General features: G+C 44.7%; 1 protein-coding gene across 7 annotated transcripts in view; it reads left to right on the top strand.

Moving 5' to 3' along the window:
• Positions 1 to 24,380, top strand: part of WRN (WRN RecQ like helicase) — a 281,559-nt gene that overhangs the window by 245,242 nt on the left and 11,937 nt on the right. For all 7 annotated transcript variants that reach the window (XM_073543508.1, XM_073543546.1, XM_073543535.1 and 4 more), the window contains one exon: positions 11,979 to 12,220. In XM_073543508.1, coding sequence (XP_073399609.1) covers positions 11,979 to 12,220 — 242 coding nt within the window. The remainder of the gene's footprint in view (positions 1 to 11,978; positions 12,221 to 24,380) is intronic.

The following is a 24,380-nucleotide window of genomic DNA, read 5'->3' as shown; positions in this document are numbered from 1 at the left end:
TGGGTCTTCAGACACACACCCTTGGGTGGGGTATGTAGGTGACTGGACCCACCCATCTCTCCAAGTCACCTGGATGCCTTCCCAATGTATAGTAACCTTCAGCAGTAGATCTGCCGAGTAAAACAAGCCCAGGCTTCTATCACAGGGCCTTCCACTTCTGTGATTCATACCACCCATTAACCACATGGCCACTTGCCATACAACAGGTCACAAGTGCCCTGCAGGCTGCACTTTTCCTAGGGCTGCCATTGAGCATTTCCCTGAGAAGTGTAATTTGCAAAATGGGGGTCACTTTTGCGTTTTTCTTCTGTTCTTGCACCATAGTGCTCTTCAAATGGCATCAAAGAGCTATTCTTGGAAAAAAAAATTTCTTCTGAGCTCTGCTCTGTGGCCAAACAGTATTGTATGACCACAGATAGGGTTACTTTTGTGTGATTACTTTTGTTCTGGCACTTGAGAGCTTTGTAAGTGGCACACACAATCTATTCCAGCCAAATGCGCACTCAAAAAGCTGAAAAGTAATTTTTGACCACTTCGGCTAGTTTCACATTATAGCGCTTGGAGGCGCAGCGGACGGTTGCCGTGAAGCTCCGCCCCCTGCTGTGCCTCCTCCGGTCAGCTCCACTTATGGGCGCGTGCCGCTGCGTGCGGCCTGCGTACCCTATCCTTTAGCATTGGGTATGCAGGCCGTGCGCAGGTATGCTTTTTCCGCCGTATGCGTCCTTTTGATGGTGCGGCTATCGCACCAAAATGCAACATGTTGCGTTTAGCCTCTGTCGTGCACATAAGATCTAGTGATTATTTCTAGCCCCTTAATGACCGGAGCTTTTTTCGGTTCTGCGTTTTCGTTTTTGCTCCACTTCTTTCCAGAGCTATAACTTATTTATTTTTCTGTCAATATGGCCATGTGAGGGCTTATTTTTTGTGGGACTAGTTGTCCTTTTCAACGATTCCATTGGTTTTACCATGTCGTCTAACAGAAAATAGGAAAAAAATTCCAAGTGCTGTGAAATTGCAAGAAAAGTGCAATCCCACACTTGTTTCTTGTTTGGCTTTTTTGCTAGATTCACTATATGCAAAAACTGACCTGCCATTATGATTCTCCACGTCATTATAAGTTCATAGACACCAAACGTGTCTAGGTTCTTTTTTATCTATGTGTTGAAAAAAAAATTCCAAAGTTTACTTAAAAAAAAAAATACATAATTTTCCGATTCCCATAGCTTCTCCATTTTTCGTGATCTCGGGTTGGGTGCAGGCTTATTTTTTGCAAGCCGAGCTGACGTTTTTAATGATACCACTTTTGTGCAGTTACGTTCTTTTGATTGCCCGTTATTGCATTTTAATGAAATGTTGCAATGAACAAAAAAATGTAATTCTGGCGGTTTTGATTTTTTTTTCTCTCGCTACACTGTTTAGTGATCAGGTTAATCCTTTTTTTTTATTGCTAGATCGGGCGATTCTGAACGCAGCGATGCCAAATATGTGTAGGTTTTGATTTTTTTTATTTTGAATGGGGCAAAAGGGGGGTTATTTGAACTTTTATGTTTTTTTTAATTTTTTATATTTTTAAACTTTTTTTTTTTTTTTTACTTTTAGTAACATAGTAATTAAGGTTTAAGGAAGACGTCCATCTAGTTCAACCCATATCCTATCCTAACCCTCCCTAACATGATCCAGAGGAAGGCAAAAAAAAACATGTGGCAATCAGTAAGCTTCACATTGGGGAAAGAAATTCCTTCCCGACCCCACATACAGCAATCAGACTAGCTCCCTGGATCAGCGCAATATTAAGGAAACTAGTGTATATACCCTGTAATATTATACTTTTCAAGAAAGGCATCCAGTCCCTTCTTAATTTTTAGTAGGGAATCACTCATTACAACATCATATGGCAGAGAGTTCCATAGTCTCACTGCTCTTACAGTAAAGAATCTGCATCTGTGATTATGCTTAAACCTTCTTTCCTCCAGACGTAGAGGATGCCCCCTCGTCACCGTCACAGGTCTAAGAGTAAAAAGATCATTAGAAAGGTCTTTGTACTGTCCCCGCATATATTTATACATTGTAATAAGATCACCCCTAAGCCTTCAATTTTCCAAACTAAATAACCCCAAGTGTAATATCCTGTCTTGGTATTGCAGACCCCCCCAGTTCCCTAATAACCTTGGTCACTCTTCTCTGCACCCGCTCCAGTTCAGCTATGTCTTTCTTATACACCGGAGACCAGAACTGTGCACAGTATTCTAAGTGTGGTTGCACTAGTGACTTGTATAGAGGTAAAATTATGTTCTCCTCATGAGCATCTATGCCTCTTTTAATGCATCCCATTATTTTATTTGCCTTTGCCGCAGCTACCTGACACTGGCCACTAAATGTGAGTTTGTCGTTCACCCATACACCCAGGTCTTTTTCAGTGACTGTTTTGCCCAGTGTTTTACATTTAAGCACATAATTATACATCTTGTTTGTTCTACCCAAGTGCATGACCTTACATTTATCCCCATTAAAGCTCACTTGCCATTTATCAGCCCAAGCTTCTAGTTTAAATACATCCTCCTGTAATATAAAATTGTCCTCCTCTGTATTAATTACCCTGCAGAGTTTAGTGTCTTCTGCAAATATTGAAATTCTACTCTCTATGCCCCCTACAAGGTCATTAATAAATGTTAAAAAGTAGCGGGCCCAATACTGACCCCTGCGGTACCCCACTGCTAACCGTGACCCAGTCCGAATGTGCTCCATTAATAACCACCCTTTGTTTCCTATCCCTGAGCCAGCTCTTAACCCACTTACACATATTTTCCCCTATCCCCATTGTTCTCTTTTTATATATCAACCTTTTGTGTGGCACCGTATCAAAAGCTTTTGAAAAGTACACCACGTCCACTGCATTTCCTTGGTCCAGTCCGGAACTTACCTCTTCATAAAAGCTTATCAGATTAGTCTGACAGGAACGGTCCCTCGTAAACCCATGTTGATAGTGGGTCATGAGGTTATTCTTCTTCAGATACTCCTGTGTAGTATCTCTTAGAAAACCCTCCAGGATTTTACCCACAATTGAGGTTAAGCTTACTGGCCTATAATTTCCAAGTTCAGTTTTTGTCCCCTTTTTGAATATTGGCACCACATTTGCTATATGCCAGTCCTGTGGTACCAACCCTGTTATTATGGAATTTTTAAAGATTAAAAATAATGGTCTATCTTTGACCGTACCTAATTCCAGCAGTACTCGGGAGTGTATCCCATCCGGGCCCGGAGATCTGTCCATTTTAGTGATTTTTAGATGCTTCCGTACTTTCTGCTGGGTTAAGCAGGTGACATTTAATGGAGAATTTTTGTTATCACTGATCATGTTATCCATCATGGGATTTTCTTGTGTAAATACTGTTGAAAAAAAGTCATGTAGCATATTGGCTTTTTCCTCATCCACCATTTCACCCAGACTATTTTTAAGGGGGCCAGCACTATCATTTTTTAGTTTCTTACTATTTATGTAGTTAAAGAATATTTTGGGATTATTTTTACTTTCTCTGGCAATGAGTCTCTCTGTCTCAATCTTTGCTGTCTTGATTTCCTTTTTACAGAATTTATTTAATCTTCTGTATTTAGTTAATGCCTCATCACTACCTACTTGCTTTAATTCTCTAAATGCTTTATTTTTGTCACTTATTGCTCCCCTTATAGCTCTATTTAACCATAGTGGTCTCCTCCTATTTCTAGCATGTTTATTCCCATATGGTATATATTGTGCACAGGTCCTATTCATGATGCCAATAAACCTCTCCCATTTTCTTTGTGTATTTTTATGTCTCAGGATATCGTCCCAGTTAATCGCACCAAGATCATCACTCATCCTTTGGAAATTTGCCTTCCTGAAGTTTAGTGTCCTAGTTACCCCTCTACTACACATCTTATTAAAGGATACATGAAAACTTATTAATTTGTGATCACTATTACCCAAGTGACCCCCATCCCTTACATTTGATATGCGGTCTGGCCTGTTGGTTAATATTAGGTCTAGAAGTGCCCCCCCTCTTGTTGGGTCCTGAACCAGTTGTGAAAGGTAATTGTCTCTCATAGTTGTCAGAAAACTATTACCTTTGCTGGAACTGCAGGTTTCTGTTCCTCAATATATTTCAGGGTAGTTGAAGTCCACCATAATAATGACTTCTCCTTGAGTCGCTGCTTCATCTATTTGCTTTACGAGGATATTCTCCGTTGCTTCCATTATTTTTGGAGACTTATAACAAACCACTATCAGTAATTTATTATTTTTTCCCCCTCCCCTTATCTCTACCCACAGGGACTCCACATTTTCATTAGATTCACATATATTATCACGCAGGATGGGTTTTAAGGATGATTTTACATATAAACACACGCCCCCTCGCTTATTTGTACGGTCATTTCTGAACAGACTATAGCCCTGTAAATTAACCGCCCAGTCATGGCTCTCGTCCAGCCATGGGAGGCTGGAAGCATTCACTACTTGATCGGCTCTGCTACATAGAGGTAATGCACAGATCCCCTCTATGTAGCTGAATTACAGCATTGCTATGAGCGCCGACCACAGGGTAGCGCTCATAGCAATCCGTCATCAACAACCATAGAGGTCTCCAGGAGACCTCTGGTTGTGATGGCAACGCATCGCTGACCATGATCACTTGCGGGGGTCAGCGATGTGCGTATTTCCAGCTGGAAGTGCTTGTTAAATGCCGCTGTCAGTGTTTGACAGTGGCATTTAACTAGTTACTAGACAAGGGCAAATCGCGATTACGCTCTCGCGTCTATTGCGGGCTCACCGCCAGAGCCCACCTCAAAGCGGGGGATACTGCCAGCTGATATACTATTCGTCAGTTGACAGTAAGGGGCTAGCGATGAGTGAACCGGTGGATGTTCAGGTTCAACTAACATAAAGTAAAAAAAAATTTGTTCAGGTCTGAACTTGATCCCGAACCTAAACCCAATAGAAGTCAATGGGGACCTGAACTTCGGTGCTTTAAAATGGTTGTAAAATGGTCATAGGGTTAGGGGCTGCAAAATGAAGCTATATAGGGGTAAGAGCACGACAGTCCGCCACAAGGCTTGTACCACTAGTCCCAGCGTAGCGAAGAAAAATTAAAAATGCAAGAGTTACGGGTTTTTTGGCCACCGCAAAACTCCATTAAAATGCAATAACGGGCGATCAAAAGATCGTATCCATACCAAAATGCTATCATTAAAAACGTCAGCTCAGCACCAAAAGAATAAGCCCTCACCCAGCCCCAGATCCCAAAAAATTGAGACGCTATGAGTCTCTGAAAACGACACCATTTTTTTTGGTATACAAACTTTGGATTTTTTTCACCACTTAAATAAAAACAACCTATACTTGTTTGGTGTCTGTTTTAGCATTTGATGAACATGGAAAAAAAAATCCAAAAAACAGTTATGAAATTGAACTTTTTTTGCAATTTCACCACATTTAGATTTTTTTTTTCTGTTTTTAAGTAGACGATATGGTAAATCCAACGGTGTCGTTCAAAAGTAAAACTCGTCCAACAAAAAACAATCCCTCACACTGCCATATTGATGGAAAAATAAAAAAGTTGTGGCTCTGGGAAGAAGGCGAGCGAGAAACAGAAATGCAAAAATGAAAAAGGACTGCGGCATGAAGGGGTTAAATCAAAGAGATATGTCACACAAAATAGTTATTAACATTTTCCACATGTCTACTTTACATCCGCACAATTTTTGAAGCAAAATGTTTTTTTTGTTAGGAAGTAATAAGGGTTAAAGGTTGACCAGCGATTTTCTCCTTTTTCCATCAAAATTTACAAAACCATTTTTCTTTTTTGAGACCACTCACATTTTAAGTGACTTTGAGGGTTCCATATGATGGAAAATACCCAAAAGTGACACCTCTCAAGATGCTCAAAACCACATTCAGGAAGTTTATTAACCCTTCAGTTGCTTCAAAGGAATTTTTGGAATGTGGGGAGAAAAAAATGAACGTTTTACCTTTTGTTCACAAAAAATTTACTTCAGATTCAATTTTTTTATTTTGACAAGGGTAACAGAAAAAAATGGACCCCAAAATTTGTTGTGCAGTTTTCTCCTGAGCATGCCGATACCCCATATGAGGGAGAAAACCACTGTTTGGGTGCACGGCAGAGCTCAAAAGGGAAGGAGCACCATTTGACTTTTTGAATGCAAAATTTTCTGGAAAAATTGGCAGACGCCATATTGGAGAGCCTCTGTTGTGAAAATCTGTAGAAATTAGACCCCTAAGGGTACTGATCTAGATATGTGGGGTGAGCACATTGAACCCTCATGTGCTTCACAGAAGTTTACAACGTTGAGCCATGAAAATAAAAAAAAACGTTTTCGCCACAAAAATGTTTTTAGCCCTAAATTCTACATTTTCATAAGGGTAACAGGACAATTTGCACCATACAATTTGTTGTTCAGTTTCTCCTGAGTTTACCAATACCCCATATGTTTGGGAATGCTACTTTTGAGGCACAGTGCAAAGCTCAGAAGGGAAGAGGCGCCATATTGGAGTTCACATTTTGCTGGAATGGTTTGAGGGAGCCTTGTCACATTGACAGAGCCCCTGAGGTGCCAGAACAACAGAACCCCCCCCCCCCCATATGTGAACTCATTTTACAATCTTCACTCCCCAATGAATTCATCTAGGGGTGCAGCAGTCATATTGACGCCACATGTACCTCACAGAATTTTAGACCACTGAGCGTTGAAGAAATAATAGATTATATTTTTACCACTAAGATTATTTTTTAATGGGTCTCAGTTAGTTGTAAAAAATTTTCCCGAGTGCGTCAATACCCTACATGTAATCAGAAATATTTCTCAGGCACAATGCAAAGCTCAGAAGGCAAGGACTGCCATACTATAGTGCAGATTTTATTGTTACAGTCTGCGGGTGCCTTTACCCACTGGGAGAGCCCATGATGAGCCAGAACAACAGAACCCAAAATGAATTCATCTAAGGCTGCAGTGATCATATTGACATCACGGGTAACTACATTTTTTACCACAAACAATTTATTTTAGCTCCAGATTTTAAATTTTCATGCAAGAAGTGGGTTAGAATGGCACAAAAACTTGTCCCACAATTTCTACTCAACGTTGAAATATCCCATATGTGGCTGTACAGTACTACTTAGCCATATGGAGAGACTCGGGAGAAACAGAGCCATATTTACCTCCTGGAGCAGAGATTGCGGACTCCATATACAGAGCCCCTAATTGCTAGAAGAGCAGATTCTTCCCTTAAATGACCGCATTTTTGAAATTATAACCCTTAGGGAATTCATCTACAGGTGTAGTGGCGATTTTGACTTCATGGGTATTTTCCAGAAACAAGCAGCAATGAATGTTGCCGAGTGAAAATTGCAAACTGCCGTTGTAGTGACCAGTACGCTGTAGTTACCAGTACATTGCAGTCACCAGTAAGTTATGCCCAGCTCATGCTTCTGGAGACATGCACCTGTAAGTTAGGTGGGTTCTCTTCGCTTCAGAAATGCCAAACATGTGGATGCTATATGTGGTTTAGGTGCATTGAGGGGTTCTGAAAGGATGGAAGCATTTGGATTTGGGAGCGCAGAATTTGCTGAGTTCCTTTTGGAGTGTGAGGAGCCATTTCGCTGTTCCATAGCCTTTGTGCTACCAGTAATGTGGAACCCCCTATATTTCCATTAACAGATGACAGACCTGAATGGGGACTTGATTTTTTTTAATGGATTGAGTTGAAACTCTTTTCGGGAACATTTTACATAACGTTTGGGATCACATTTATCTGGCGCTCTATGCTGAGAACTTACTTTGGGGTTTCCATCTAAATCTGAGTGACGTGACAGATGAAACCCCTGAGGGATCCAATCACTATACACTATATTGAGGCAGCAGAGTTACTCTGGACTTCGTCTGGCCTTTGTTCAGCTGTGTCCTTCTTTTCAGAAGTACACAAAACTGTGGCTGACGGCACTTTTATGCAATTCTAAAAAGACAGACGCTGCCGGATCACAGGTCACACAGCGTCCACAGTGCCTCCATTTCCCTTATTATAGGGAATCTTCCTCCAGAGGTTCTGTCTGAATCATGTATTTCAGAGAATTACATGGAAACCCCGGTGTAAGCGCTCAACGCAGAGCGCAGGATAAATGTGCACCGAGTCTTACTGCGATCTTTGGGAGGCGGAATGAAAAAATCAACAGCAGGTGAAGAATTGGTTTTATTTGTTTTTTACGCTGTTCCTCATGTAGTATAAGTGAATAAAGTGTGTTTGAAGATGCAGGGGACTTTATTCTTTGGGTCGGTGTGATTACAGTGATACAAGATTTATATTGGGTGTTTGTTTGGCTGCTCTCACACACTAAAAGAAGCTTTTTATTGCAAAAGGTAGTTTTTGCATCACCATATTTTGAGAGCTATAATTTTTCCATATTTTGGCCACAGAGTCATGTGTGTGCTGATGTGAAGTAGACATGTGAGAAATGTTATTTATTAACTATCTTGTTTGACATAATATCTCTGATTTAAGGGCATAATAATTAAGGTTGAAAATTGCAAAATGTTCTAAATTTTCGCCAAATTTCCATTCTTTTTCACAAATATACCCAAGTCAAATCAAAGAAATTTTATCACTATCATGAAGTACAATATGTCACGAAAAATCAGAATCAGCGGGATACGTTGAAGCGTTCCAGAGTTATTACCACATAAAGTGACAAAGGTCAGAACTATAAAACTTGGCTTGGTCATTTAGTTCAAAATTGGCTAGGTCACTAAGGGATTAAATGTTTAGCCAAGCTATGATAATCCAAGTGCCTGTACTTGGGTTGAACAGTCATTCTGTGCTGGCAGAGTCCCTGTGCCAAGTGTGCAGATTGAGTTCTCGGCTCAGTTTGTCTTTTAGAGAAATTAATCGGTGCATGCACTGCTTGCAGATATGACTGCGCCAGGCAGGCAGAGGTGCTGGGGATCAACATACAGGGAGAAGACCCCTCGTACGGTTCTGCACCAAAATCTAATTACCAGAAAACTGCAAATGCCTGTTAAAGAAGAACCACAAAGCGGAATTCTTCACCAAATACGCATATATCAATTTCATCTGTATGTCAGCATCATTATGTCCATATCTTTACTTTACATTGCAAAATTGTACTGTCAGGTTCTCTTTAAAAAGGAACTTCTCCACTGCTATCACTGCAGCTACCCTCCATTTAGGTGAAAAGGTTGATGAGAAGTATCCCACATCTTGCCAATATCGGTTGTAAACACTAGAACCTAGGTCGCAGCTAAGTGCAAACTCTACATACCCCTATGTGGTGTGACAGTTGAGTAAAGCAATAAATACAGATTCTGTTTTTGGTTGCTAATGTCACATAACCTATAGCTCAAATTTCAATTTATTATTCAATTATGAAATTGCTTACTAGAGCTATTTGCCAATTTAACCCCTTAATGTCCAATGACGGACACAGTCCGTCATTGGTCTTCTCCCCTGCTTTGATGAGGGCTCCGGCGCTGAGCCCGTATCAAAGCCGGGACATGTCGGCTGTTTTGAACAGCTGATATTTGCCCGCAATAGGCGCAGGTGGAATCACGATCCACCTGCACCTATTAACCCGTTAAACGCCACTGTCAAACGCTGACAACGGCATTTAACCGGCGCTTCCGGCCGCCGGGCCGGAAATGAGGTAATCGCTGACCCCCGTCACATGATCGGGGGTCAGTGATGCGTTGGCATAACAACCAGAGGTCTCTTGGAGACCTCTATGATTGTTGATGCCGCTTTGCTATGAGCGCCACCTGGTGGGCGGCGCTCATAGCTATGCAGTAATTCTGCTACATATAGGTGATCTGCTCATCGCCTATATGTAGCAGAGCCGATCAAGTATGGCATGCTTCTAGCCTCCCTTGGAGGCTATTGAAGCATGACAAAATTTAAAAAAAAGTATTTAAAAAAAATAAAAAAATATAAAAGTTCAAATCACCCCCCTTTCGCCCTATTCAAAATAAAACAATAAAAAAAATTTACACATATTTGGTATCGCCGCGTTCAGAATCGCCCGATCTATCAATAAAAGAAAAGCATTAACCCGATCGCTAAACGGCGTAGCGAGAAAAAAAATCAAAACCCCAGACTTACGTTTTTTTGATCTCTGTGACAATGCATTAAAATGCAATAACGGGCGATCAAAAGAACATGTCTGCATAAAAGTGGTATCATTAAAAATGTCAGCTCGGCACGCAAAAGTAAACCCTCACCCGACCCCAGATCACGAAAAGTGGAGACGCTACGGGTCTCGGAAAATGTTGTTGTTGTTTGTTTTGTTTTTTTTAGCAAATTTTGGATTTTTTTTTCACCACTTAGATAAAAAAGAACCTAGACATGTTTGGTGTCTATGAACTCGTAATGACCTGGTAAATCATAATGGTGGGTCAGTTTTAGCATTTAGTGAACCTAGCAAAAAAGCCAAGCAAAAAACAAGTGTGGGATTGCACTTTTTTTTGCAATTTCACCGCACTTGGAATTTTTTTCCCGTTTTGTAGTACACGACATGGTAAAATCAATGGTGTTGTTCAAAAGTACAACTCGTCCCGCAAAAAATAACCCCTCACATGGCCATATTGACGAAAAAATAAAAAAGTTATGGCTCTGGGAGCGAAAAGCAAAAACAAAAATAACCCCGGTCCTTAAGGGGTTAAATATATAAAAACTAGCTTGGCCGGTGTGAAATTTTCGGACATTGGTCGTTGGGGGCGCAGGCAATTTCAGAAAAACCAAGCTGGTCAAATGTAAATGTATTTCATGAGATGATGAACACAGACCGGTATTTATATATGTAGATTGGTAATACAATAAATTGGTTTTGATAAGTAGAGGCCAAAAAAGTCTTCCGGCTGAGGTGCCACCTGCAGGTCATTGTGTCTTTTATGAAAATGAATGTTTAAACTGTATTTAGTGATAAAATCGTGGATGTGTGGTTTGTTTGGCTCTTTTCTTGCTGAAGGGAGCAAGTTTACCTTTCACATGGTGCATCATTTGTGTGTGGGGCGAAGTAATCACCGAAAAAGCAGTGCATGTATACAAATGTGTTTGCATATGTGACTCACCTGCAGTGAAGTGTGCAATCATCCAATGTGCCTGAAATAGGCTGGGTAAGCACTTGAGCCAGCTGGAAAGACCTCAAGGCAAATGTTTGGATTTGTTTGTGATGTCTGTAAGCAGCTTTGTGGTAGTGTGCTTAGGGGTAGTGTGTTGCCACCTGTTGGTAATTTGACCTTTCAAATGTTGTATCATTTGTTTGTGTGGGAGGAGTATGAATAGAGCAATGTGGAATTCAATTGGCAGTGCATGTTTACAAATGTGTTTGCATATGTGCCTCACCTGCAGTGAAGTGTGAAATCCTCCAATTTGGCTAAAATAGGCTGGGCAAGCAGTTCGGCAAGCTGGAAAGCCCCCAAGGCAAATGTTTGGATTTGTTTGTGATGTCTGTAAGCAGCTTTGCTATTGTGCTTTGGGGTACTGTGGGGCCACATGCAGGTCATTTTACCTTACTGCAGGTTTATGAAAATTAATGTTTAAACTGTATTTTGTGATCAAATCGTGCATGTGTGGTTTGTTTGGCTATTTTCTTGCTGAAGGGGGCAAGTTTACCTTTCAAATGGTGTATCGTGTGTGTGTTTGGGTTCAGTATGAACGGAGATACAAAGTAATCACTGAAAAACAGTGTTTTAGAAATAATAGAATAGATATCCCCCTTTTATTGTATATGGCCCTGAGAAACATATTGAAAAGAAATTTCTCAAAACTACAGCAATGGAAAAGGAGAATTGCCCATAATAGGTAAATTAGGAAAACAGGCTAGCATGGGTTGTTAAACTTTTTCCTTTTGTTCTAGTTCTGCAAAAATTGCGCCAGTGGTTCTAGATTTAATTTTGTAATAGTAATTTTATCTTTATAGATCTATCAAGTTTTCAAGCTGTAAGATCTCTGGTGCCTCCTCAAGTTGATATCTACCTCATAAGGATGATGATCACTCTGCTTGAAAAAGAGAGGGATGGTGAGCTGCAGAACAAACCACTTGGCCTAATCAATGAACAACCAAAACGCCAGACATCGCAAACAATCAGCACATTACAGGACAAAGGAGAAGCACAAACAAAAACAGCTATGGAAAAGAGTGATCTTTGGATTGAAAAAAAGGTTAGCTTTTTTAGCTGCTGTTACTTAAATCTTAGCGGTGTAATCCTTCATCCCATTTTTAATGCACCCTATTAAAGAATATAGACATCATAGACTGGGCACGTGCACAGAATCCTGCTCAATCAGTTAAAACAGAAAGACGCTGATAATGTGACAACTTTATCATAGTGACTTGTACTGTATAATGAATTTGGTGTACCTTGCTATAGGAACAACATATATATTTGTACCGTGTTTTAGCAAGTATATAGAAAAGTATTAAAATTTTAGAGTCCTCAGTGACTGATACATTTTAAAGGCTAAGGCTACTTTCACACTTCAGGTTTTCGGCGTCAGGCGCGATCCGGCGTCGTGCCGGAACGCCGGATCCGGCAAATGTTTAGTAAAACCGGATGTGACGGATCCGGTTTTCTGACGGATCCGTCTTTTTCTTGACAGACAAAACCGGATCTGTCTCATCCGGTTCATCCGTTTTTCTATCCGTTTTTCGACGGATTACGCCGGATCCGGTTTTTAAAATTGACCCTTGTGGCCTTCCGAACGGGATTGGCTACTGGAAAACTATATATAGCATGTTCCTACAGCCCTTCTTTGACAGGTTGTAGAGGAGAAAGTGCAGGTTGGAGAGAAGAGCAAGTTATTGGCGAAGATGGATGTTGTCATTGGAAATATTTTGAAGAATTTGGCGGATTTTATAGCGGAGGCGAATCGTTTGAGGGTGATTGTTCTGGAGAAGGAGAGAGCGAGACAGCAGCGCATCAGGCATCGTAGACGACGTTTGTGGATCCACCCCATCACAGCCAAGAGAATGACGCTTGGGGTCTATTCTACACTCTGCATGGACCTTCGACGAAACCCGGATAAATTTTTTGGATATGTTAGGATGAAAATGGAGAATTTTGATTACTTGGTGGAGCGCATTGCACACCTCATAAGAAAAGCGGACACCTATTGCCGCTTCTCTGTTTCACCCACAGAGCGTCTGATGGTGACTTTAAGGTAAGCCACATTTATTGGATGTGATCGCATCAGAGCACACTTTCACTGCAATCTTGTTGGTGGTAGTTTGTATCTCCAAGTGTTATAGCTCAGTTTTGGTATGTAATGCTGTGATTTAAAACTAATTTATTGTTTTTTAATTCCCCACAGATTTCTTGCAACTGGAGAATCCCTTTCGTCACTGCATTTCCAGTACAGACTCGGGATTTCCACCATATCTGGAATAGTGAAGTACACATGCCGTGCACTGTGGGACTCCTTAGCTGAAGAGTTTTTACCAGAGCCCACAACAGAGAGGTGGATTGAAATTGCTGACAAGTTTCAACAGATATGTCAGTTTCCCAACTGCTTGGGCGCTGTGGACGGGAAACATATCCGCATTGTAAAGCCAGCTGGATCGGGATCGGAATATTTCAATTACAAGAAATATTTTTCAATTGTCCTCATGGCCATCGCTGACGCGGAATACAAATTTATTGCGGTTGATATTGGGGCCTATGGCCGCTCCAAAGACTCTCAAGTTTTCAAACTGTCTGCCATGGGGCGTAAACTGTATGGAAACACCTTCCAGTTCCCACCACCTAGACCGCTGCCGCAAACATCTGGTCCACCTATGCCATTTGTCTGTGTAGGGGATGAAGCCTTCCAGCTGTCAGAACACCTTTTGAAACCGTACTCTAGCAGAGGATTGACAAGACCAAAACGCATTTTTAATTACCGCCTCACAAGAGCAAGAAGAATGGTTGAATGTACCTTTGGTATTCTGACAGCCAAATGGCGGGTCCTATTGACTGCGATCAACCTCAAGACAGAAACTGTGGACGAGGTGATCAAAGCGTGCGTGGTACTCCACAATTTTGTTATCTGCAAGGAACCCATTTCCATTGAGGACACCTCTGAAGAAACCACCTTGCAATATTACCATGACATTACCACTAGAAGTTCTGTGACGGTTTCAGTAATGAGGGACAATTTTGCACTATACTTTATGTCACCTCAAGGCAGAGTACACTGGCAGGATGACAGAGTGTGAAAGATTTGTGCCCAACCAAACTTGTGTACCTTCTGTACCAACAGTATATACCTTTGCCAACCAAAGTTGGCTATCTTGTCATGGTCTCTATTTTTAGCTTTAGGCCACAGGTGTGTACCTGGTTGTGTTTTATGCAAAGTATTTCACCTTTTAACAAAAGTTGTGTACATTGTTAGGAAATCACCAACAATAAACACAACTTTTTAGGTGAAATACTTTGCTTCAAACACAACCAGGAACACAACTGTGGCAAAAAGCTAAAATTTACCCACAGTTATATACCTAGTTTTGAATACCATTTCACCTTTTAAATACCCTGTATTTAACCTTTTTCGCCGCAGAAAGAAATGACAGACAACCAGTGTAAAATAATTTAACTTTTATTGAAAAATGTTTTTTTTAGTAAACTTTTTTAAAATTTTAATAAACTTGTTTAATAAAGCTTTGAAACTATAAAACTGAAACCATAAAACTGGTCATTTTTATTTAAATACACACATTATAAATCTGTGTAGTGTGGTGGAAATACTGCTGTAGGGGCTGCGGGACACTTCGACACTGGGAGTGTGGAGAGAGGACTGGGATCGTGGTGGGGAAGGAACAGTTAGAGGTGAAGGTGTGGAAAAAACTACAGAATGGGTGGACATGTGGGAAGCAGAAGAGGTGGTGGGTGGTGGAGTGGAGGGTTGGGCAGGGACTGTAGGAGCAGATGATGTTGATGGCAAGTTGTATGGGGAAGGAGTTTGGTACGGGGCAAGTTGCTGGAAGTGGGGAGATGTCTGGTACGGGGCAGGTTGCTGGAAGTGGGGAGATGTCTGGTACGGGGCAGGTTGCTGGAAGTGGGGAGATGTCTGGTACGGGGCAGGTTGCTGGAAGTGGGGAGATGTCTGGTACTGGGGAGTTTGCAGGTACTGGGGAGTTTGCAGGTACTGGGGAGGTTGCTGGTACTGGGGAGGTTGCTGGTACTGGGGAGGTTGCTGGTACTGGGGAGGTTGCTGGTGCTGTGGAGGTTGATGGTGCTGGGGAGGTGGATGGTGCTGGGGAGGTGGATGGTATGTAATAGGAGGGGGAGGATGGAAAGTGGCTGGAGGGGGTGTAGATGTAATAGGAGGGGGAGGATGGAAAGTGGCTGGAGGGGGTGTAGATGTAATAGGAGGGGGAGGATGGAAAGTGGCTGGAGGGGGTGCAGGTGGAGGAACTACTGTGGTGGGAGGAGGAGGTTGGGAGGTAACTTGCTGGAGAGCAGCGTGGCATGAATGCATTACATGCATCTGCTGGGCAGGAGAGAGCGTTTCCATGCGCTCCACAACAGACCTGAAAAAGGTGTGGTTTGGCGAAGATCTTGCTTCTGAATGCATGGTTTGCAGAAGTGTCTTCACCTCCAGAATGCTGGAGTTGATCTGCTGATAGCCTGCGGAGATTTGCTCTGACAAGACTTTTAGACAGTTCTGGAAAGATGCATTCAGATGCAAGAACTCTGGCGCATAAGTCTTTTCCTGACCCCTCTGCCGCTGCCGCCCAGTACCCGCAGGTGTACTAGAGGTGGCAGGGGCAGAAGGGTGGGGTAAAGGGAAAGCGATCTCCTCACCAGCAGCTTCATGTAATGTAGGCGGCCACGATGCTCCTGTGCTGGTGGATGGGACAGATGGGTCGAATGTGTGGGAAGGCTGGGAAGGTGCAGACGTACCGGGGCGGTCGAAGTGTCCCTTGGTGCCGGTCTCCTCAGGGATCGCCTCAGAAGGGTCCAATCGTGCAGGCTCCCGAGTGCTGCTCACCGTGCTGTGGAATAAAGAGAAAAAAAAACAATTAAAATAGTGACATGGTATGGCCCTGGCTGAAAAAAAAAAGTTACATCTAAACATTTTTTTGTCACATGTGGTGTGTAATATTTACCTTCTGGTGAGCATTGTCTCCTGGAGGAACGACAGGGCTCGTGCGTACTTGTACTTGCTCCTGCGTCCTCCAGATCCACTCGGGGCCCGCATCTCTTTATTGAACTCCTTCTTGAAACGATCCCTCACAGACCGCCACCGCTTCACAATTCTCTCCCCTGAAACGAGAAAGGACAAAGTGGTTAGTATACAACATCAGTGTTTCCCAAACTCTAGTCCTCATGGTCCCCAGGGGTCATGTTTTCAGGATTTCCAAAGTAAATAGAAATCCTGAACACATGATCCGTGGGGACCACGAGGACTGGAGTTCGGGAAACACTGGTTTAAATCAAGCAACCGGTACTGTATATACTTACGCTCTTTAATCTGGGCCCGAGCTTCGAGGTCCTCCCAGCGGTCCACAAGGAGCGAACAGATTTCCTCCCAGAGTCGTCGGGTAACGATCAGGTCAGCGTGGCGTCGGTCAGCCATATTCCAGAGCGGCTCCCTTTCTCTGACGAGATCGATGAGGCGGTCGACATCAATCCCTCCATCCTCACCGTCAGAGTCGGGAGCACGCTGTGAAGGCTGTTAAAGAAAAAGACAAAAATAACATAATTAGCCTCCACAAAAGAAATGAAATAAAAAGTGCAAAAAAAACAAAGCAAAAATATTTATACTTACACGCTGGTGACCGCCGCGTTGCTGTCGCCGACGACCCTGGGAGGCACTGCGAGGACCTCTTGGCCGAGCACCAGATTGGGAAGACTAGAGAAGAAAACAAAAAATGTTATGTCTTTGGATGTAGGCATTTGTTTGCTGTGTGTGGTCTGCAGAACATTGTTTTCTATGTGTTGTGTGTAGTGTGATGTGTTTCTGCGTTTGATGCAAAAAACTTACCAATTGTGAGCCCACTCCAAGTGTCTGTCCACCCCTTCCTTCTTCTTCTGGGAGCTCCTCTTCATCTTGTGATTCCTGTTTTGAAATAAAAGGCAATGAATACGCATATCTTACAGAGATGATTGATTTTGGAAATAAAAACTTACCGTCAAACGCTGACGATGCGAGGGAGGGCTCCCAGAAGATGTGCTGTCTTCCTCATGGCCAGACTCCATGGCTGTGGGTGGTGTTTCTGCTGCTGCCATTGCTGCTGCTGCTGCTGCATCTATTGGGCGGCTGTTGAATAAAGAGAAACAAAGGGCCAATGAATATCTTGATATTCCATAGCCCTAGTTTTGAGGAATGGGGGATTTGATAATTACCGTCTCTCATCCGCTGCTGGACTCCCCTCCCGTTGTTCAGCATGCTGCTCCATTTGGGGTGGTGCTGATGGTGCTGCTGCTGCAGATGTCTGCTGCCTTCTCCTGCTCCTGGTTCTTGGCTTGGGTGGTATGTTGGGTGTGGCTGAGGGTCCCATTGTCTTGCTTTTATATATGTCCTGTGGGCAGAGCTACTGAGCATGCTCAGACCAAAAAAAAACGGATCTGGCGCATTGTGGCGCTCATAGGCTTTCATTGTATGAAAAAGCCGGACGGCGTGTCCGGCTTTTTCGACGGATACAAAAAACGTTACAGTCACCGTTTTTTCCAGACGCCGGATCGCGTCACATTGCCGGATCCGGCGAAAATCGGATGAAACGCATGGCCATCCGGCTCGATCCGGCTCTAATGCAAGTCAATGGGGGGGGAAACCGGATCCGGCATTGCATTTCGACGGATCCGGTTTTAGTCAAAAGCGCCGGATCGCGCCTGAAGCAGAAAACCTGATGTGTGAAAGAGGCCTAACTGAAAAGATGGCAAATTGCAAGCTTTGGAGACTACTCAGGTCTCTTCATCAGGCATAGAATAACACAAAATCTGAAGAGTCACATATTTATGCACAAGAGGACACAGGAATAATGCAATAGATAAGACAAGTGATGTGAAGCAGAACTATAGATGTGGGACGGTAGAAAACAGTGGTGGGCGTAAACATTGCAACAGTTCATAGCTAAAGAGTGAAAGTTTTTTCTCTTTCATCTCATTAGGGGACACAGGAACCGTGGGTGTGTGTTGCTGTCACTAGGAGGTTGACACTTTGCCATGAAAAAAATGTTTACTCCGCCTCCGCAGTATACACCCCTCCGACCGGCTGTAGGACTATCAGTTTTTGCTTAGTGTCAGCAGGAGGTAGACAGGGGTCTCTCGCAGACACATGCCTACCTCAATGTGCGTCGTTCCTTTTCAGGTAACCAGGAAGGGATACAGAGTAGATCTGCTACATCTGTATTCCCACACCGGGATTATGAGTACGGTGTGTACTGCCACCCCGTATCCTCATGAATCCCACTGGCAGGACCCTGACCCCTAACACATGACTCGTGTTCAGGTGGCGCTCCTGGTCCTGACCTTCATCTCCCATCACTCGCCCGCTAGAGCCTGATGATCGAGAGAGACGCCCTGCAGAAAAGGTTTGGGATAGCAATCTTTTCATGCAGATAACTGACTCCTGTTACGGGGTGAACTGGAGGTAAGAGGCTGCAGCGTTTTATATTCTGCTCACCAGCGCCCTAGGCTGAATGTGACCGCTCTAATCAGCGCTCCGCCTTGCAGCCCATGGCTCTATACTTAGTATAAGAGCCAACACTTACTTTCAAGCACGCGGTGCAGCGTGGTTCCAGCCTCCTCCCGTGGCAGCGTTATGGCCCTGGGCGCCAGATTCCGGCTTCCGGCAGTCTCCGCACCTCGGCCTCCTCTTCCTGTACTAGCGCCATCTTGGTGCTCCAGGAGGCCGGAGCAGGGCCCCGCCCACCGCTTCCGGCGGGGATTTCATAAATCTTCTAGGCAGTGGGGACTGTTCACCTCTCTCTCTCTCTCTCTCTCTCTCTCTCTCTCTCTCTCTCTCTCTCTCTCCCTCATCAGCCTTCGGGCGGCAGCTGCGGCGGGGACACAGGTCGTGGGTATGTGAGTACTGCACTACAGGTTGCTCCCTCGCTCCGCTTTCTACCCCCGACGGTCGGCACCAGGTAAAGCCTGTCAGTATGCCCAAGGGAGAGCAGTCCTTCTCCTCCTCATCTGCTTCTTCGACTTTGGTCAAATATTTTGTATGTACCAAATGCAATGTCAGGCTTCCTTCCGGCCAGTCCTCGCCACTACTCAGATTGCAGCAGACCCACGGTGTCACCTACACTAGAGAGCAGGTGCAGCCCCCCCCCGCCTTACCTGTCAGAGCTCCCGCATTATCCCTGGAGCAGGAGGAAACCACCCTGCCTGCCGCCCAGGGCCCATCCATCGCCACGGGAGATAGTGAGTGTCCAGGATGGGCCTCCTCCTTATCTAAGTCCGTGGCCGACCTTAACAAGGTGTCACAGACCTTGGTAATGGTGCTTGACAGATTGCCACTTCAGACTCCAGTGGACACAGGAGCATCAAAGGAGCGTCCTTTTGGGACTTCTAGAGGCGGTAAAAGGTTTAGACAAGACCACCAACTCAGGTCCCCTTCTCACTCCATCTCACCACCAGAATTCCTCTGGCCGTCTGCCTCCTCCTGGTCCTCATCGCCGGAATCAGGCAAGGCATTATCAGAGACACACTCAGAGGAGGGTTCTGAGTACGGGCCAGAACAGTCCCAGGGCATCAAGGATATGGTTCAGGGCCTCATTGCCGCAGTCATTGAGACCTTTAACATTGGGGACGCCACATCAAAACCTTAAAGATCAGGCTTTTTCATTTAAGCATCATAAGTCCCCCCTCTAGGTTCTTCGCCTCCCACAAGGATTTTGAGGAAGTGTTGGCCAGGGAAAGGGAAAACCCAACCAGGCGGTTTCAGAGGGGAAGTTGTTTTGGGATTCTATATCCTTTCCCTCCAGATCTCACCGCCAACTGAACCGCCTCCCCTTCGGTGGATCCACCAGTGTCCAGACTCTCTACCAGTACAGTCCTCCCACTCGCCAGTGGGGCAGCCCTAGAGGATCCCAATGATAGGAGGATAGAATCCCTGGCAAAATCCGCCTTTGAGGTAGCAGCCGCTACATTGTGTCCCGCCTTCACCTCAGCCTGGGTAGCTAAGTCCGTTACAGAATGGGCCAAACAGCTTAGACAGGGCAGAGGAACTGGATGAGTTCGCAGATCAAATCTCTCATGCCGGGAGGTATATGGTATCAGCAGCCCAGGATGCCGTATCTTGCACAGCTCAAGCATCCAGTAACATGGTAGCCTTCCGGCGGACGGTCTGGCTAAAGGCTTGGCAGGCTGATTTGTCTTCAAAGAAATCACTGACAAATCTGCCGTTTCAGGGTGCCCAACTCTTTGGGTCAATGTTAGATCAAATCATTAAGGATGCAACGAGGGGGTTCAAGCTCTCTCCTCCCTCAAGCCAATCCTCGTCTATATGTTTTCAAACGTAGGGCTCAGCCCTTTCGCCGTACCCCAGCGACAGGTGCTTTTGCTCAGGGCCCACAGAGGTCGCAAGCACCTAGAGACAGGAGGAGGGTATCCTTTCGGGCCACTCCTTCATGGCATTCCCGCAGTTCCAACAGCAGAGCTACCAGATCAGGGCCGAGCAGAGCCACTTCAGCCTGACGCCGGCAGGGAATCCAACTCCCTTCCCCGCACCTCTCCCAGACTAGGAGGCCGTCTTCTCCTCTTCAGAGATGTCTGGCAGAGTTCAGTAGAGGATATCTGGGTAAAGGAAGTGGTATCCACGGGATGCAAGATAGACTTCAACGCGCTTCTGCGAGACAGTTTCTTTCTATCGCAACCTCCAAAAGACGCTGCTATGGCTCTTGGTTTTTTTGCGGCAATCGACACTCCTCAGCGCAGGAGTAATCATCCCCGTTCCCGAGCAGGAACGTTTTACCAGCTTTTACTCAAACCTGTTTGTGATACCAAAAAAGGATGGCTCAGTTCGTCCCATACTAGACCTCAAAATACTAAACAAATTGGTCTGCTTACACCATTTCAGGATGGAGTAGATTCGGTCGGTAATTACGTCTATGGAGGATCAGGAATTCCTATGTTCCATAGATATTCGGGACGCCTACCTGTACGTCCCCATTTTTCAGGGACATCAAAAGTTTCTGTGTTTTGCTGTCTAAAAGCAGCATTTCCAGTTTGTGGCCCTGCCATTTTGGGCTGGCAACAACCCCCAGAATTTTTACAAAGATTATGGCAGCGATGGTAGCTATATTAAGGGTGAGAGGCGTAATATTAGTACCATATCTCGACGATATTTTCGTCAAAGCACCCTCCTTCGTTCAGGCGTAGGAAAACCTAGCGGTGGTTTTAAACATCCTGTCCCAGTTTGGTTGGTTCATAAATGGAGAAATCTCACCTAACGCTAACACAACACCTAGAATTCTTAGGGATGATAATCGACACCCTCCGCTCGAGGGTCTTTCTCCCAGAAAGAAAGTGGATTACCCTCCAGCAGGGATTTCGCTCTCTGTTAAAATTCCGACTTCTATCCTTCCGCGCTACCATGAGAGTCCTGGGGAGGATGGTGGCAGCCTCAGAGGCAATACCCTTTGCCCTGTTCCGTTCCAGGATACTGCAGAGGAACATCCTCCTTCAGTGGGACAGGTCCATCTCTTCGCTGGATCACCCCTACCTCCCTTCCCTTCAGACCAGAGAGTCCCTCAAGTGGTGACTGACCTCCCCCCTCGTTCATCTGGGACGGCCTTTTCCCCCTGTCCACTGGCAGGTGGTGACTACAGATGCCAGTCTCCTGGGATGGGGTGCGGTATTCCGTCACCTGACTGTCCAGGGACGATGGTCAAGGCGAGAATCCTCACTATCAATCAACATTTTAGAACTGAGGGCAGTCTTTCTAGCACTCCTACATTAGGAAAGATACCTCAACAACCAGCCAGCCCGGATTCAAACGGACAATGCCACAGCGGTGACATACATCAATCGCCAAGGGGGAACCAGGGGTCCCCGGGCACTGGTCAAGGTATCTAGAATCTTAAACTGGGCGGAAACCGCAATTTCGGCGGTTTACATTCCCGGCACCGACTTCCTCAGTCGGGAGGGGCTCGCGGCAGGAGAATGGTCCTTATATCAGGACGTGTTCCGTCAGATATGCCGGCTATGGGGGACTCCAGAAGTGGACCTTCTGGCGTTGCGACAGAACAGAAGGGTCCAACAGTTTGTCTCAAGATACCGCGATCCTCTAGCAATAGGGGTCGACTCGCTGGTCATTCCCTGGACACAGTTCAGACTCCCTTACCTGTTCCCTCCCCTTCCTCTCCTGCCCAGACTGCTAAAGAAGATCAAGGCGGAAGGGGTACCGGTCATATTGATCGCCCCGTACTGGCCCAGGAGGGCCTGGTTCGCATAAATTATCAATCTTCTCGCAGGCATCCCCTGGAGACTCCCCGACAGACCAGATCTCCTGGCTCAGGGGCCGTTTTACCACCCGAATTCTCGGTTGCTCAATTTGACGGCATGGCCGTTGAAGCCACAATATTGAGAGCAGCGGGATTTTCGGACCGAGTCATTAATACAATGATCCAGGCTAGGAAGCCATCCTCTTCCAGGGTCTATTATCGAGCCTGGAAGGGCTATTTTGGCTGGTGTGAGTCTAATCACATCACACCTATGCCCTGTTCCCTACCATCTGTCCTAGCTTTTCTCCAGGAAGGGTTAGATGCCGGTCTGGCCCTAAGTTCTTTGAAAGGCCAGGTATCTGCTCTCTCTATTCTTTTTTTTCAAAGAAATTTGGCCTCCCGCTTACAGGTTAAGACCTTTCTGCAAGTGGTGGCACATGCAGCCCCTCCTTGCAGATCCCCAGTGGCTCCATGGGATCTTAACTTGGTCTTGGAAGCCTTGACAGATTCACCCTTTGAACCCTTCCATGAAGCTCCCATGTCTTTGTTGTCCTGGAAGGTGGTATTTATCGTAGCCATCACCTCTATTAGGCGGGTTTCAGAATTAGCAGCATTGTCCTGTCGCCCTCCATTCTTAATTATGCACCAGGACAAGGTTGTTTTGCGGTCTCCTCCTAACTTTCTTCTCAAGGTGGTATGGGCCTTCCACCTGAACGAGGATATAATCCTTCCGTCATTTTGTCCCACTCCAACCCATCCTCTGGAGTGTTCTTTGAATAAGCTAGACCTGGTCAGGGCGATAAGAGTCTATCTAGCCAGGACTGCTCCCTTCAGGAAGGCAGACTCGCTCTTTATTATCCCCAATGGGGTGAGAAGAGGCCTGCCGGCCTCTAAGGCAACAATTGCCCGCTGGATCAGAATGGCAATTCTGCAAACCTACCGGGTGAAGGACAGGGTGTCCCCTGCAGGAGTCAAGGCCCATTCAACCCGGGTGGTGAGCGCCTCCTGGGCGGTACACAATAGGGCATCAGCCATGCAGTTGTGAAAAGCAGCCACATGGTCATCCGTGCATACCTTTTCAAGGTTCTATAAGGTCCATTCCTATGCTTCAGCGAACGCCAGCCTAGGCAGAAGAATCTTGCAGGCAGCAGTGGTGAGTTCTCCGACCTGAAGGAAGTTTCTGTCTTCTCCCACCCCAGGGACTGCTTTTGGACGTCCCACGGTTCCTGTGTCCCCCAATGAGACCAAAAAGAAAACAGGATTTTGGTTGCTTACCGTAAAATCTGTTTCTCAGAGTCTTCATTGGGGGACACAGTGCCCTCCCATGATTTTGTTACTTGTAATGAATATATGACTTACATGATAATGTCTCCTCCTACTGCTTTTTCACTAACTGATTGTCCTACAGCCGATCGGAGGGGTGTATACTGCGGAGGCGGAGTTAACATTTTTTTTCATGGCATGGTGTCAACCTCCTAGTGACAGCAGCACACACCCACAGTTCCTTTGTCCCCCAATGAAGACTCTGAGAAATAGATTTTACGGTAAGCAACCAAAATCCTGTTATTGTCCCTTGATTGAGGTCTTGTCCATGATTGTGATTCCCCCAAATGGTCTGAGGAGCACATTCCTTAGTTGATATAGATAGACATAAATCCATTTGACACATTTATTCCTGCACTGAGTGTGTCATACGTTGTCATAAGTTTATATTCCCAAATTTTTTTGTCTCTCTGATACTTGAAGTTATCTTTTAATACCAGTCATTTCATGTCCATGATGCTGTGATCAGGGATACAAAAATGTTTGGCCACAGGTAGATCTATTCTTATTTTAATATTATTATTATTATTATTATTATTATTATTATTATTATTATTATTATATTATGTGGCAGAGAATTCAACCTTGTTCAAAGTTTTTGCCCTGTCTCCCCCACATACAGACCCC

The sequence above is a fragment of the Dendrobates tinctorius genome, unplaced genomic scaffold, assembly GCF_039654945.1.
Source record: "Dendrobates tinctorius isolate UK_male_01 unplaced genomic scaffold, ASM3965494v1 ptg000011l, whole genome shotgun sequence".
Classification (NCBI taxonomy): Eukaryota; Metazoa; Chordata; class Amphibia; order Anura; family Dendrobatidae; genus Dendrobates; species Dendrobates tinctorius.
This window is presented reverse-complemented; position numbering and strand designations above follow the sequence as displayed.